This window comes from Amblyomma americanum, chromosome 8 (genome assembly GCF_052857255.1).
Source record: "Amblyomma americanum isolate KBUSLIRL-KWMA chromosome 8, ASM5285725v1, whole genome shotgun sequence".
In the NCBI taxonomy this organism is placed as follows: Eukaryota; Metazoa; Arthropoda; class Arachnida; order Ixodida; family Ixodidae; genus Amblyomma; species Amblyomma americanum.
In genome coordinates, this window is record NC_135504.1 from 120,775,283 (window position 1) to 120,792,475 (window position 17,193).

Genomic DNA, 17,193 nt, shown 5'->3' on the forward strand with positions numbered 1-17,193 from the left:
AGTTTTCTGAAGTGTAACCTCATGGTCAAGATTCACCGGTTTCACCTCGTGAAGTAATGCTTTAGCATTAAAAAAATGCCGTGTGTTTCGCTGGTATCATGAAGTGTTACGTCCCAAACTTCACCCTTCGATTTTCACCTGCTTTTTTTGTCCTCCTCTTTGTGATAGAGTTTCGCACCGCCTTTCATTTTTTGTCTTGGTCATTGATGTAAATCATCTTTCAAGACAAAAGAAGCTTCGCAACACGTGTTTGGCCGAGTGGTAGTATATATGTCTCTCGATAAGGCGTATAGCTTCTGGCGTTGCAAAGTGCCTAAATTCTGATTTTACTTGCGCAGTTCCTTCCCTTTAGCAGCGATAAACGCTCTCTTCGTACTGAAAAAACACGTGTGACTTTGAATAAGCTCTGAGGTGTCTTATTGCACCTGTTTGAAATTCATGCAGGTTTATATGGGTGTGATTTAAATTATGCCCATACAGGGTATATTTCATACGGGTTCGAGTGACCCGCTTCTCAGCTGCTTAAAAATATTAAAGTGGTTCTCACAAATCTCCGCCTCACAAATGTTTGAACGGGATTCGTTTGAGCACCTTCAAAAGGATTAAACAGGCACAGCTCGTACTATCGTATAGAACGTTAGCGCCGTGAGAACTTCTTGTACAAGTTCAAATTTGGCCTTTGAGGAATAGGAGGGCTCTTTCTTGCCAATAAAAATTGGTTACGCAAATTGGTTACGAATATATTCAATTATCTGTCAATAAACAGTTTTAAAGCAGCAATCGTGGTTTGCTAATGTCTGATTCCAGCTAAAATAATGTTGGAGAGTCGCACGATACCACCTTTAAGATGGCTTCTTTGAAAGGAGAATTTATGATATTTATTTCGTGAGAAGAAGTTCATTCACGCCGAGGTGAATCTTGCGTGAGAAATAATTTCACGACGGTAGTTGGCTGGATTATCCGGATTTGGCGAAATACTACCGCATATGTGAGTCCCTTTTGCAAAGCGAGCCTAGCCAGGGTTTTGACAAGCAGCATCACGTGCCTACAATTATGCAATTGACACAAAAGTCGGCTCGTTGATGGGTGAGTTGCAGGGTTGCTTAAGCTCTATTGTGCCTCTCCGTTATTTATCCTCTGCTGGAAGCCAATACCTTAATGCGATTTTTTAAAAGGGTATTGTTTATTTGCTCCTTGCTTTTAAAGTAAGAAAGTACAGATGACTCAGATAGCTTCTAACACATATTGAGAAACAAAGCAGCACACTGACACAAAAGAGAAAGCTTAGAGGACACTCCGGAGCGACCGAAGAATGGTTGACTTAAAAACTCCAAAACTTTGCGCCCAGAAAGGCTTTTGGCGCAAGATTTCACTGCTTTCTCGGCGTAAAGAAAGAGTGTCTTGCCCCTTATGCCCCCCCCCCCCCCCCCCCCCCGTCCCGAACCTTTTAACGACCGTAGGGGGCAGGCACATGTCGCTTCTAAGCAGGGATAGCTAAAGGCGGAAGCTTTCGGAAGAGCGACTGCTTTACCCCGGACCAATGTCCCCAGGCGCGACCTGGACCCGAGGGAAAAGGAAACGTGTGCTGGCGTCCCTTCACTTTTATACTTCACACTTCGCTTAAGTCTGTGCATGAATGGATGTTTACAGCACCAGGAGGAGCCATGGTTTAAATGGAGAGTGGGAAAACTAAAGAAAGCGGAGGCGCTACAATCTCAGCGCGACGGTCACTACAGTCACTCCGCAGGAGGGTATTCGGCATAAAATTCCGCAAGGACAGCGAAGTGTTACGCAGTTAGACAGCGAATTAAGTCAAATCTTCCAAGGGGTACACTTGGTGTGGCTTGTACGCCTGCCAAAGCCAACCCAGTGCCAGAGTGAACAGCCTACCTGTACTTCAATGCATAGCCAATACTGCAAGTTCACAGCTAAAACCTTCGATAGGTACAGCCACGAGTTCTAGACAGACAGGCTTGTTAGAACCGCAGGACCACTGTCGGGTTCATGGGGGTGCAGTGTTTAATTTTTGGCGGTGAACTTCAACACCAGCACGATGCGGAAGTTAGAATGAAGTTTGAGGGTTCGTGTGGCCATGTGCGAGGGTTGTACGTGTCGCAAATTAAGGAACGAAGACACAATGTGTGTTGCTGAGTGACGCTGCTTGTAAGTTCGATAGAATAAATTTAAGCAATCACAAAGGTAATTTAAATACAGATAACGCGTACTGTTGAATTTGTTTAAAATTGAAGTATTGTCCGATTGATTTTAAGTGATCTCTCATTAATAGAGGTAACCAGTCTTGTCCAATTATCAATTTTCGACTTTCTGTGGCACGACCCCAAAGAGATCGTGCTCTTTTCGGTTTGATACCAGTCTCCTGCTTTTTCTCTCCTCCCCCACCCTTTCTTTTTTAAGATCATTTTGTGAACATATGCTTCGCGCTAGCAGGTCACCAAGACTAACAACAATTTGTGGTATGACACTCCACTCCGTCGCATGAAGTTCTGCATTAATATAATATTTTTATTAGTTAAGATGCGTTTTAGGCTGGATTGGTTTGTTATCTGTTTTTCAGTCTGTATCACCACATCCAGAACAGGACACACTAAAAGCGAATAGCGCGTTTCGATACGACTGAACGCATGTCCGCGCAAATTGGCGCGCTGAGAATATCATTATGTAAAAATTTCCTTCAAATGCTCACTCAGTGCAACAAATTTGGTACAAAAGTATGAGATTGGCTCCAGACATCAAAGTGGATTTTATTAGAAGCTATTTTTTTAGGAAAAAGAAAAGACATCTTGGAGCTTCATTTACACTGGTGCGTCTGGCCACTTCATCACCAGCCGTCCGACATGAAGAATTTCAGTGCAGCAGAAAGAGGAAAATCTAAGACTATTTCGGAAAACGCCTTCAGTATATCCGAAAAAAAAAAAACTAAAGCATCGGATTCAGTAAACGGGGTCTCAAGCAAGGCATTTGAGATGAAGGCACTGCTATTGTCTTTAACTCCCCTCTCTTCAGTTCTCTATGCTTGTACTGAATTTTCTTACTCGCACAGGTTTAAAGTATACTGCCAGCTTATGTCACTACGGCACTCTTTCATTTGCATAATACAGTGCACACAATGCTCTTTCTTTCAAAAGGGGCCTTGACTCACAGAACTTAAAAAGGGCGTTTACCTAGGAGTTTACAGAATTTTTAAGGATAGGCTTCTTCCGTTAGAAGAGCGCTTTATTATGCATAGAATTTTCACCGGTGCAGTACTTCAGGCTACAGCCAAGATGTGCTAACTAGAAGGCTGGTTAACTAAAACTGAGTGGTTAACTTGACACTATTACTGTTAGGTTCATTGATTATTGAGAGGCGTGTAGGCCAGCGTAAGTAATATCCACCTCAGTTTTTGGAACTTTAGAAACGCTGTTACCCGCGGCGCTGTGGCCCAATAGATTTTGGGTAAGTCGACGAGTTACGTGCAATGGAGAGCTTGCTTTACCTGCAACTAACTTTTTTAAAAACTTGCAAGCCATCAGTGTAGTTTAGCATTTTTCAACTAGATACTATAGTTACCAACGGAAAATTGATAGGAGCTCATGCTGTAGCAGCACTGAAGCAAACAGTATTCACGCCTTTTAAATACACTTTTTATTAAAGTTTTCTCTGAACTGTAAAAACTAGCGTCGTAAAATGTGAACAGTTCCTTCACTGTCTTGCCTCGCCTTGCCTTGCCACGCCTTGCATTGCCTTCCCTTGCCTTGCCTTTGACTTTGCCTTGGCCTTGCCTGCATTGCCTGCATTACGTGCATTTCCTGCATTCCCTGCTTTGCTTACCCTGCTTACCCTGCCTTGCCTGCCTTGCCTGCCTTGCCTGCCTTGCCTGCCTTGCCTGCCTTGCCTGCCTTGCCTGCCTTGCCTGCCTTGCCTTGCCTTCCCTTGCCTTGCCTTGCCTTCTCTGCCTGCCTTCCCTGCCTGCCTTCCTGTCTGCCTTCCTGCCTGCCTTCCTGCCTGCCTTCCCTGCCGGCCTTCCTGCCTGCCCCGGCACGTCTGCCTTACCCGCTCTGCCCGCCCGCGTTGCCTGCTCTGCCTGCTTTACATGCTTTGCCTGTTTTTCCTTTTTTGCCTCTGTTGCCTGCTTAGCCAGCCTTGCTTTGCTTTATTGTTGTGGTTGGCAACTGGAAAAATAGAACATACCCACAGTGGGGGATTGACCAGAGTGCCTTGCATTTTCTTGTCTTGCGTTTTAATGCTCTGACCTTTCTTTGTCTTACCTTGCCTTGCCTGTGTTTCCATCTTTCTTGCCTTCTGTATTGCTTTGATTACTTTCGCGCTTGCCTAAACTTGTCCGTCTTCCCTTCCTTTCTCTCTTTATTTTAGTGCTTCTTTCTATGTCATTCACGTTTATTTGGTTGTTTTTTATGTCTTTTTTTGCTATTCTTTATTTTATCCTGATAGTTTTCAATATTTTATTTATTTGTTGGCACAGCAGAGATCGAAATTTCTTTTAGCCTGATAAGAATAGATGGGTTACTAGCTAAAAAGCAGTGACTCTTCATGTTGAAGCCACAGAGTTACAAGGGTAAGCTCAGACGAACGCCGCGCCAGCTGCAGCCGAGTGGGGAAAGGGTGAGAGCATGAGCGAGAAATGCGACTGCGTGCGCATACGGATGTCAGTCTGGAAAGGCGAAGTATGAAGCTGCCGGAGAAACATGCAGTGCGGAAAATCGTGAATCACAAGTGAAGCCGGTCCTTCGGCAGATTCTCAAGCCGACCGACGTGTACAGCGAGCTGAAAAGTAACGCAAAAAAAGAGAGTAGCAACGTGAGTGAACGGATTTAGTGGATATAGCGTGGCACAAGCCGAAGCAAAGCGGCGAGGAAAGTATTAACTTGCGAAACGGGACACGGACACAGATGAAGACCGAGAAACGTGAATAACAGCAAGAAAGAAGATGCCAGTGGTGAAGTCGCCGTGGGAACGTACAGCCGAGAGGCGTGTATAAGTGGCTTCAGAGATGCTGAACAGACAGAGTGGAGACTCAAATCTCACGGGCAGCTTAGGCGGCTTATCGCAAGAAAAAAATCGACGAACTCCCGCAAGAATGTTTGGGTGCAACTGGAATTGGCAAGCTTCTCAAAGATAAAGAAGCCTAAATAAGAAAATATTTGCTAGCTCAGCTAAGTATCACTTAGCTGAAGCGGGAAAATTGGGGACATATATTTCTTAATACCTATCAACTGCACTAGTAAGGATATGTGCCGGGCGTGAATAGTAATTTGACGCTGTTCCTCAGGTATAGAGTAATTTCCGTCCATTTAGGGTGTGGGCTGAGAAAAAGGAGCGCACTTTTCTCTATCGTATGCCTTTATTTATTGTCCTCTGGGCGGACCAAAAAAAAATGCGCCGCTTTTTAAATTAGGACCAATGTGCTGCACTCTTGGAAACACAAGCGCTTTCTTCTATCCGCTGGTTTGTGAAAGCCAAAGCTGCATTTCAGTAGCAGTCAGCAGCGTTTCTGATAAAGAATTTCGCCTTCGTGTTTCAGTGAATTTGATATTTTATTTGCAGTACATGATCACAGCTGCAAACTTCCTAGAGAAAGGAAGATCATGTGAATTGATCTATGCGGCTATCGAAGAAGTGAGGAGCGTCAGTATCATTTTACCATGCTTGACAGTGGTGCTACTTTGTGGCACAGTGCTGCGTGAAGTGTCAACCATTAACGAAGCTCTCTTGCCTGTCCTGCTGTCAGTGCTTGTCGATATGGATATCCATAAATGAGACAAAAAGATTATGTTCAAGCAACCATGTTCACTCAACAAGTTAGCGTTCGGTGACAAGGTAACGGTTGGAAATCTCCGCTACAGCTACCGTGTTTCAGTGGGACCGAAATAAAAAGCGCCTGTATGGTGTGGGCAATCTGTACACACCTAAGGATCCTAGATGGTCGAAAATATTTTGTGGCCTCCTCAAACATCTCTGCCTTGTCTCTGACTTCCCAGGGGCAGTTTCCGAATTTGATATTACCTATTCAGCTGCATTCTAAAAGAACATCGCCTGCAGGATGGCTTCACAGAATATGGAAATATGGCGCGCCTTGCTATCCTCTTGAGGCTGGCGCTCGATGGATGTATGGCCGGCTTTTCCTGCTTAAGTTTGAAATGATCAGCACTACGGCCTAGGCTTGGAGAAAATATATTTCCTCGGTTGTTGGTGGCGAAATTCTTGCTTTTTGTACACGTTTCCAGGGCTGTGCACGATGTTCCAGAAGCTGATGTTTTCGCTCCGCGCTTTATCATGTATGCGACACTTCATAACAAGCGCCGCATAAAAATGTGACTTAAGCTCTCTACGGAATCGCCGGTGACCCGAGTTCAATTTAGTCTGCACTCTAAACTTATGTATGACGAATATTTAACTGTTTTACTTGTTTCAAAGCGGATTCATGTTTCTTGGCTATTTTTATTTAATTACAGCACCGAAAATTTAAGCATTATTGCATTGAAGTGTACAATCACAAAAGTAATAACATAGAGGCTTGACGGCGACTGAGCATACACTGCGCTGGTGCAGTGCATCGCAAGAAACGTATTTTTGTTATTCCTCGTTAGTGTGCCATCGACCGCAGGGGCTCACTAGAAAAGAAAATGCTGGTCTTAAAGAAAATGAACGCAGATGCTAATGAGTGTTTTCTTGACTTGCCATGGCGACAGGTTTGGCATATGGAGCAGAACTGTTTGGTGCAGTGCTTGAGTGATGCTGTGCAAAGTTCCATGATCCACTCCTTACTTGGCCATTGCTTGATCCAGAAAGAATGATAACCTCGTAACTCATGTTTCCACTCCGACGCTATCAAAGGTATTACTTGAATACCCGATAATGCAAAGCATATCTGTCTTTTCTGAACTCGAATTATCGACATTCCTTAGCATGACCGTCAGCATGAATCGTGCTCATATGGAGGTGAGACGTGCTCCGCTTTTAACCCTCCCCTACGTTGCTTTATTTTAAGTCATATTTAAAAATGTGCGGCTTTAGCAGGGTACCACTTAATTTGCTTTTGTAGAGAGCCGAATCTGTCGCGTAAAGTTGTTTAATTTATTTATTCTATCAGATAGGAGGAGTTTTACGCTGGTTTCGTTAGTTAGCTGTGTTTCAGTCGTTGTACCATCTCCCGCAGAACCAGGCACAGCAATTGATGGGAACTATAGGGGGCACATGGGCGTCCTCTCGCCATACGGCACAAGTCCACGGAGACCATTCTGCTACGATGCTTCACGCTCCAACGTTAGCATGCAGGAAATTATGTGACTGATTGCAGATAAAAAAATGCGTTTTGTTGACAGATAATATTGCTAGAACAAAGCAACGACGTCTTTAACTTGTTTCTTAGTTTTTATAGCGCTTCATAGAGGCTTGATGGTGCCTTCAGCCTACGTGTTCGCCATGTCCATCTGACCGGAGAAGGGTGGTTCAGCAAAATGCCGTCCAGGAAGCGCTTGCCACGCACTGCAAGACAACCTGCGCTGTGCGCGGCGCTCGAATAACGCCATGCCTAGAAAGGACACAATCAGACTTCGGGAGCTCTTGCCTAAGGGCACGCGCAGTAGGGCTCAATTAGGCAGAATGCGAGCGGACGCAAGACCCGTGATTGCGCCCTGGTTCTTGTTTCCGCAACAGTCGAAGCCGGCTGTTTGTGCACCACTGGGGGAACTCGTAAGAAATAATCTGTCAAGCGTAATCCGAGTGTCTCGTTTGCTATCCTGATGCTTGCACAATCGCGAATGCGGGTGTAAGAGGAACAACTCAGTGCCTAGTTTCACGCTTATGTCGATGGCTCTTGTCAAGCAGTAGAGAATAACATTCTGTGTGGTAATCTTGCAGTGCAATGTAGTACGTGTGTAAATGATGTACAGGGTGTCACACTCTTGGAGTCTATAATCGACTGTGTGGCGATGCTCTTCGGAGTGCCCCGAATTGGTAGTGACGGACGACGGTAAGCACCACATCCAAGTCCTTAAACGTATGTTGAGCTTTGCTTGTATGCGCGGCCCTGTCAGGCGCTCAGGCGTTCTGAAGAGCGTGGCCACACAATCACGCGTTCCACCCAGGAGCGGATTACCTTGTGGGTGGTGTTGCGTTGGCAGCACTATACATCCCCAGTACTTCTTCGTTGTAAACACCCGTAATGAACCTTGTTCCCAGAAACCAGAATTGCGGAAACCATTTAACTCCATAATTGATGCCACAGTCACTTCAATATTGTTTCAGTTTTGTTGCGCAGTAGCTTTATTCAGTACAGAATGAACTCATTACACTGGGACTGGACGTCAACGCATCAGACTCCTGACACCGTAGCGTCAAGACAACGAGGATCCAATATTTTGAGTAGGATCAAAGCTTCAGTTTTACAGGTGTTCTTACATAATCCTTGTTTATCTCTAGAGAGAAGGTTTGTGTTCTTCAATTTTTCCATTATTCCAAAGGCTTGAATTTGATTGCGCGGACAAGCAAAGTGAAAAAACCGAACAAAAAGTTAAGGAAGAAGATCAGGTAGGCTGTGAAATTCATTTTTCTGGGAGTCGAGTAAAAAAAAAAGAACGCAATTTAGTTGAAACACACGGCCGAACAAAGGAAGCTTTATGCAATCACGAGCTTGTGCAGGATTCGCACGAGAGCGCGTGCTAACAAACACCTTTTTTTGCAGTTGCCCTAGTAAGCTGGTTGATTGTAGTAGCCAGCTGCTACATTGAAAATTCTATCCACAGAGCGAATCATTGAGGGCATACGGCTAATGCCCCCGTTAGGCGCGCTCAGTAGTGGCGACTGGCTGAATCTGTGGGTGCCATTATTTTATGTATAATCAGATAGGTTGAATGACTTAGTTTCTTTCAGCTGAAAGGGCTCTCAAGTCTCGACTAGCACAGTGTGCAACGCAATAACTGCCATTCATTCGTTAAAGTTTGATGTGAAACTTTTACACAGCAGTGCAGCGAAAAACTGAACGTCTGCCTTTCTTTTTAAGATCAGGTATTGCTCTTTTTTTCGGTATGAAGTTTCTATGAAGATTAAAAAAGGCTGTTTTTGCAAGTTGTTGATTGAAACGTATCGCTTAGCTAAATTTGTTGCAAAAACTTCGAACAGCGAGTATAACCGTAACAGCTGTGGCACCCGCGTGTTCAGGAAGTTAAACATCCTTCTTTCACTTTTGGTTCCACGTTTCGTGCTTCCGAATGAGTTTCGACGAACGACCAGAAGTAATTATTTTGATCTTGAAGCTCTTAGGAAAGTTTGAATCCATGCATTGATTTGCCGAGTGTGTTGAAAGAAGCACGAGCTATTTGTTTTATTCTAGTAACTGCACAAAGCCGTACTGATTTCTTTATTACTGAATACAAGCAATATCCGGAGAGGAAATTTTTTTTTCTAATGAGAGGAAAACATGTTTCTCGGCTTCTTTATGCCGTTTTGAGTTTTCTTCTAGCTTTACTATTGTGGGCTTTCTTTGGCGCTTCTATATTCTTCATTACACATGCAGACGTTGGCTGGAATTGGAAGCTCTGTATTTTATTTATTTAGTTGCAGGCTCCACCGAAAGTTTTGAGCGAGTACCTTTACAGAGTACGCTTAGTGCGCCTGATCACTCTCATTACCGACTAAAGTGCAGTGTGGATAACTATATTCAATTGTTTGAATCCACTTGTAGCCCCTTGAAAATTGAAAATTGGTTTTCGAGGAAAAGGAAATGAAGCAGCATCCGCCTCCCTTCAACGCAGCCACTTCAACCGCGCGATAAGGCAACGGATAAAGACGGGAGTGAAAGAAGAAAGGAAGAAAAGGGATGCCGTAGAAAAGAGATCCGGAATAATTTAGACCACCTGGGGTTCTTTAAAGCGCAGTGATATCGCTCAGCACACGGGCGTATTTTGCATTTCCATTCCATCGAGCCGCGGCACCGCGGTCGGGTACCAACCCGGAATCTCCGGTTCAGTAGCCAAGCGCCCTAACCACTGAACCACCACGGCGGGTCTGTCCCTTTCCTATGTGAGCACACGACGCGCAGGCCAACATGCCCTTTTTTTAACTCATTCATGGTTCTTTAATTTGTCCAGACTTGTTGACATAAGTCAGCCTCAGAGCACCATCCTTAAAAAAACTGTCATTGTCCACACATCAATATCATGCAACCAATAACGTCCAATAACGGGGCGTCTGCACGTTCGTCCGCAAAGGGCTCACGTTCATCGAGCACCAACTCAAACACGACCGCAGCAGGGTGGAATATACCTTCACCGAAATCATCCCAAACAAACAACGGAAAGGCAGCCTGTTCATCGCCAACATCTACAGTAACCCCAAGCACCAAACACAGAAATTCAAGACCCTTCTACACACAGCCAGCACCCAAGCCAAAGACAACACGTTGCTGATCGGAGGGGACTTCAACGCCGCCCATCGAGCGTGGGGTTACGTGAAGGATACGGCCAAGGGACGGGACCTATTACAAGATATCCTGGACCACAACTGTGCCCTGATCACGGACCCCGCTCATCCCACCCGCATCGGCAACTCCGTAGCACGAGACACCACACCAGACCTTACGTTCATCAAGAACGACCACACGGGCAAAGTAACGTGGCACAACACCGGCGTCGACCTGGGCAGCGACCACTACATCCTCGAAATTACGATACCGAACCAATTCCGGGGCAACACCATTATGCACAAGTGGACGGACTGGGACGGCTTCCGTAAGGGACGTCCCACCACAGCACAAGACATCACAGACATCGAAACCTGGACGGAAGAGCTTTGCGATGCTGTGCACTCGGCCACCAAAACCATCGAAACGGACGAGGACGTCATCGCCATGGATAGCCGCCTGGCCCATCTGTTCGAGGCCAAACGTTCGATACAGGCGCGTTGGAAGCGGCAACGGTGGAATCGCAAATTGAGAAAGAAGGTAGCCGACTTAAACAGGGCCATTGAACACCACTGCAAGGTCCTGTGCCGTCAGCAATGGAACGAAATCTGCAACCGAGCTGACAGGCAACTGCATCGTGGTTGCACCTGGAATCTATTTCGGCACCTCCTAAACGAAACCAAGACCAAGTCACACCAGCGCGACCGCCTCGCCCGCCTCCTGCACACCACCACACAACAACAAGGAAAAGACGCCGTTATCAAGAGCCTGGAAGCCAAGTATCTGCCGGACACGACAACGGAAATCCACCCGCCGTACGGGGGCTGCCCAACGCGTGGCTCGACCGAGAGATTACCGTGTCAGAGGTACGAGTAGCGCTGCACGAGCTCAACACCCGCTCAGCAGCCGGCCCCGATCTCGTTACCAACAATGCATCGATCGAGGCACTAACCCGTTACTTCAACGAATGCTGGCGTTCGGGCAAGCTCCCCGGACAGTGGAAAACTGCAAGAACAATCCTGATCCCGAAACCGGGCAAACCACCGGACATCGGCAACCTGCGTCCAATCTCGCTTACATCCTGCGTGGGCAAGGTGCTGGAGCACGTGGTGGCCAATCGGTGGCAGGAATACCTGGAGAAGGAAGGCCTCTATCCGGACACGATGATCGGCTTCCGACACAGACTCAGCACACAAGACGCCATGCTACAACTAAAACAAGAAATCATCGACAACAAGACACAAGACAGCAAAGTAATTCTGGGGCTCGATCTACAAAGCGCATTCGACTAAGTCAAACACTCAGCCATATTAGCACAAGTATCACGACTCAACATGGGGGTAACGAGCTACAATTACATCCAAGACTTCTTGACCAACCGCACGGTGGAACTGCACGCCGGAGACCTCAGACTCCCCGAACGCAAGCTCGGTAGCACGGGTACCCCGCAGGGTTCGGTCATCTCGCCGTTGCTCTTCAACCTCGTTATGATCGGGGTAGCGAGGGCAGTAGCGGGAACCGGCGTCCGGCATACGATCTACGCCGACGACATTACCCTGTGGGCGGCCGGCGGCACCGACGCCAACATCGAGCAACAGCTACAAGCCGCGGTTACCGCCATCGAGCAGCACCTTGACGGCACCGGCCTAGTGTGTTCGCCCGCCAAATCCGAGCTGTTCGTCCTCACACCATTACGACCGGGACGGAAACGCGCTCCCCCTCGGGAGTGCGATCACATCAAGATAATGACCGCATCGGGGCAACGCATCCCCGAAGTTCCCAAGATCAGAGTCCTGGGCCTGATGCTAAACAAGAGCGGCCGCAACGACGAGACCATCAACAAACTTACCACCAAGGCAATGGACGCCATCCGGCTCATACACCGAGTCTCGACACGACGGGCGGGCATGCGTGAAGAGTCTCGTGCGCCTCGTCCAGTCGTTCGTGATCAGTCACATCGCCTACGTTGCGGCCTACCTCAACTGGCAGGTCACTGACAGGAACAAGATCAACACGCTGATCAGACGGGCTTACAAGACGGCGCTGGGCTTATCGGAGACCACGAGTACGGCTCGGCTCCTGCAGCTCGGCGTCCATAACACCCTAGAAGAAATAGCCGAGGCGCAGCTCACCGCGCAAATGGAGCGCCTCTCTACCACCAAGACGGGGCGCAGTATACTGACATCCCTGGGTTACAACCCCCGAACCCCCAGCCGGCAACCATGCGAGATCAGCGAGGAGGCGCGGGCTCACGTCCATGTGGACCCCATCCCGAAGAACGTGCACTCCGAATACAACCAAGAACGGCGGCAGGCACGGGCCCAGGCCCTCATCGAGAAACACGCCCAAGACCCGCACGCCCGGTACGTGGACGCAGCGGAATACAAACGAGAAGGCTTCGCGGCAGTGGTCGTTGCGGCGGCTACCGGCACCACGACAACGGCAGCGAGCGTGCGGTGCACGGACGCCACAGACGCCGAGGAGGTTGCCATCGCTCTGGCGATCTCCGAGGCCGAGTGTCACACCGTGCTCAGTGACTCGAGGAACGCCGTGCGCAACTTTGCCAAGGGGCGAGTGAGCGCGCCGGCGGCCGCCATCATCGGCAAGCTCCAGCCCCAAGACCGCCGCAGCACCATCCGTATCAAGTGGTTCCCGGCGCACGCGGGCGAGTGTGCATCCTCGCCGAACCACAACGAGACGGCCCATTCGGCGGCGCGAGCGCTTACCCTCCGCGCCCCCGAGAGTGACCGTTCCGTGTGGTGGTTCGAAACCAAGGACCGCGTAACCAGTTATGGCGAAGTTACCATGTGTTACCGCCTAGCTCGACGGACAATGCCGCCTCCCCACCCGGCACTCAGTCGGGAGGAGGCCGTCATCCTAAGACAGATACAGACCGGGTCACTCCTCGCCCCGGCAGTGCTACACGTACTTCACCCAGAACTCTATCCGAGCGATGTGTGCAATGTTTGTGCAGCTGGTCCGGCGGACCAATGACACATCATGTGGGACTGTGCCAGGTTCCCGACCGAGGCTACCTCCAGGATATACCCGCCCGAACTTCAAAGTGCAGTGCAGTCTGCAGACAAGGACATTCAACTATGGACCGTCCAGCAGGCCCGGGGTGCGCTCGAAAAGCACAAGCCTCACGACCCACCACAAACGGGCCGAACGGGGGTAGTGCAGAGGAGGGCATAACCCCGGGTCGACGCTTGGCCAACGTCACGACGCGTCAAACCGTCGGATGCCGGCATTTTCAATAAAGTTTTTCCTACCTACCTACCATCATACTACCACACAAAGCCTTTGTCGAAACTGTAGAGCCCGGGGGATTGGCTTCTAAGTCCTATTGTGGGGCTCCTGACGCATTGGTGAAAGTCTCTATTGGAGAAGGGAGGACGCGATATCTCCCTCTCTTCAGGAGATTAGGAACGCTGAGGATACATTACGAGGTACTCCTTATGTGCCGTAGCTTCTTTACCTTAATATTGTGATCCGCGGTTTAATTTTCCTATTCATATTAAGCAGCTTTCATTATATAATTTTCCTGGTCAATATTTGCATTGTAATTATCTATATGTATACTTTTCGTACTCTAATTATTATGCTTACAATTTTTTATTGATGGATGGATGGATGGATGGATGGATGGATGGATGGATGGATGGATGGATGGATGGATGGATGGATGGATGGATGGATGGATGCATGCATGCATGGATGGATGCATGGATGGATGGATGCATGCATAGATGGATGCATGCGTGGATGGATGGATGGATGCGTGGATGGATGGATGGATGGATGGATGGATGGATGGATGGATGGATGGATGGATGGATGGATGGATGGATGGATGGATGGATGGATGGATGGATGGATGGATGGATGGATGGATGGATGGATGGATGGATGGATGGATGCGTGGATGGATGGATGGATGCATGCGTGGATAGATGGATGGATGCATGCGTGGATGGATGGATGGATGCATGCGTGGATGGATGCGTGGATGCATGCGTGGATGGGTGCGTGGATGCATGCGTGGATGGATGCGTGGATGCATGCGTGGATGGATGCGTGGATGGATGGATGGATGGATGCGTGGATGGATGGATGGATGGATGGATGGATGGATGGATGGATGGATGGATGGATGGATGGATGGATGGATGGATGGATGGATGGATGGATGGATGGATGGATGGATGGATGGATGGATGCGTGGATGGATGCGTGGATGGATGGATGGATGGATGGATGGATGGATGGATGGATGGATGGATGGATGGATGCGTGGATGGATGGATGGATGCGTGGATGCGTGGATGGATGGATGGATGGATGCGTGGATAAATGCGTGGGTGGGTGGGTGGGTGCGTCGGTGGGTGGGTGGATGGATGGATGGATGGATGGATGGATCCATCGGTCCAGTTTGCTAGAGATAGCTCGAGTAGCGCTGCTCAGTGTAGACGAGGCCTATCCAAGAAAAGGAATTCCATGGCATCGCTTTATAAAAACTCCAACTTAGAGAAGTCGGCATCACAAGGGAAGTTCCAAACAGCTCAGAAATGGTGTCACAGGGCGCCAAACTAACAGGACGGTCAAACATCCCCAACGGAAAAACGGAACATAGTCACTAACACGAGACCTGCCTCGCATGGCTTAACTTATGCAGGTAGTCAGAACGCGCCTAAAATGTTCACTTAACTGCTGTGCTCAATCCTGAGGAGGGATTGCTTCTAAGCTGTCAGAAGAGATCATCATCAGCTTGACTGCGCCCACTGCAGGACAAATGCCTCTCCCATGTCTCCCCAATTAACCCCGTCCTTTGCCAGCTCCGCCACCCTATCCACGGAAACTTCTTAATTCCATTCGCCCGCCTAACTTTCTCGTGCTGCGCTTGCCTTCTCTTGGAATCTACTCTGTTATCTTGGTTACCTTGCCTTCGCATTAGAATCCCATTTAGCCCTCTTGATTTCGACTAAGATATCATTAACCCGCGTTTGTTCCCTCACCCGCTCTGCCCACTTACGGTCCCTTAACGTTACACCAATCATTTTTCTTTCCATAGCTTGCTGTGTTCTCCTTAAATAAAGCAGAACACTTTTCTTAATCCTGCACGTTTCTGTCCCATAGATGAGCACCTGTAAGATACAGCTGTACTTTTTTCTTGAGGGGTAGCGTTAAACTCACATTCATGATCTGATGGAGTACTAGAAACTAATGACAAAGTTCAAGATCGTGTTAAATTCTACGAATGGAGCTCCACCCGAAATAGTTTACATGTCTTGTGGATGAGTGAGCAATTGTTCCTTCATGATTATTTTGTCCCTATTTTGCATGCTACCTCTCCTTTTGCCGCTGCGTATATCAATGCCGGCTTCGCATGGCGAATAAACTTACCGTAGCTAGTCACCGTCTTGCTCCCATCTTTTCTTCGTTTCGTCCACCCTAGTTAGGTGCAGGTTCGTTGCCATGCACCAACCGAACCGAATCTCGTCCTTACCGGCCGAAACTTCCCGCTACAACTTCTGCACAAGGATTGAGTGTAACTTTCGCAAAGGCTAAAAAGTCTCATTTAGAAGAGACATTTATGGTTTGTTTAACACCCTGACTCCTTATAAGGCGTTTCTTGCCTGAAAGCGACTAATTTGGAGCCGTCGCTTCTATGTCCTCGTGCGGCAGTATCGCAGCCGAGAGCCACCCTTATGCGTGCTGCGAGCAACAGCCTCTTCTAGATCTAATTGCATGTTTTGCTATTTTGATCACAGTTTAGCTTCGGACAGTTTTTGTTTCTCAGGCTCTCCTTGCAACGATCTTACATCATACGTAGCAGCTCTAATCCGAGGACGTCCCATTTCTTGCCAAATTCTGTTTTCTACCCGCCTGGTCACTTGCGCAAACATCTATGTCGACATTCTGCCCCCTACAGGGATCAGAGCTAAACGTTATCCGGAAGAATCCTTTGATAACCTTCCCATCGAACTGAGGACACAGTCTAGCGGTGTCTTTTTCTTCGTGCCATTATTTCTTTTCGAAGAGGGTAAAACCTTTCAGCTTCTTCTCAGAAGCACACCTGCGCAAAAGTATTGGTGTCATGAAATTGGCGATGAGACGAACGGTTTGCCAGGTTCTGGTTCCCAGTTGCCTTTGGTTTGGGCGCATCACTTTGGCGGTAGAGATTCACTAATGCGTCGAACAGCCGGTTCAGATTCATAGCTGTTCAAGTTGGAAAATCTAATCTTTCATGAACAGGTTTTTTTTTGCGGTGATTTAAGGAGTTTCTTTGTGAGAGATATATTCACTTCCCAAGCTATATAAGCCCACTGAACCAGCGCGCCGTAAGTGTCCCAACGAGTATGTTTGAACAGCTGAGCTTGCTCGGCCCTGATTTTTTTCCTACCTATCTTATTATATGCAGTGCTCCATCAAGTCTGGCTCCATCGAAGGCCGTTTTCAGTGGTTGAAGCACAGGTAGACAGGGAAATAAAGCTAGAAAGAGAAAAAGAGTCTGGAAGCCTGTTTTCCACACCGTTTTAGGCAAAGTGATATAGCTATAATGTACAAAGAATTGCAGACAAAGGAAATGAAAATAAAAAATAGTTTAAACTGCAAACATCACTAATCCTATCTGGCAGGCGGGAAAAATGAAGAAAACATTCTGCACGGCTTTGAGCACTTTGGGATTTGTGGAGGCCGGAATCTTCACTTACTCGGGAATGGTGCCGGGGGCAGACTTAACACTGTGTTTCCTTCGTTATTTGTAGCCTTGG

General features: G+C 47.8%; 1 protein-coding gene across 1 annotated transcript; it reads right to left on the bottom strand.

Annotated features, from left to right (window-relative positions):
* Positions 1 to 5,456: 5,456 nt before the first annotated feature.
* LOC144102709 (uncharacterized) lies at positions 5,457 to 16,637 on the bottom strand. Its single transcript, XM_077635901.1, has 4 exons — positions 16,541 to 16,637; positions 14,410 to 14,876; positions 5,813 to 5,858; positions 5,457 to 5,512 (listed from the first exon to the last, which is right to left on the bottom strand). Exons 1-4 carry the CDS (start codon positions 16,635 to 16,637, stop codon positions 5,457 to 5,459), a joined length of 666 nt encoding a protein of 221 aa, XP_077492027.1.
* Between the last annotated feature and the right edge of the window lie 556 nt (positions 16,638 to 17,193).

What these genes read in the sequence shown, in the direction of transcription:
- LOC144102709 (XM_077635901.1), bottom strand. Translation starts at nt 16,637, where the DNA reads ATGAATCTGAACCGGCTGTTCGACGCATTAGTGAATCTCTACCGCCAA. An exon ending in CCACGCATCCATCCACGCAT is followed by an intron (nt 5,859 to 14,409) that starts GCATCCATCCAT and finishes CGGTAGCTGTAG; the next exon opens with CGGAGATTTCCAACCGTTAC. An exon ending in ACCGAACGCTAACTTGTTGA is followed by an intron (nt 5,513 to 5,812) that starts GTGAACATGGTT and finishes ATTCTTTATCAG; the next exon opens with AAACGCTGCTGACTGCTACT.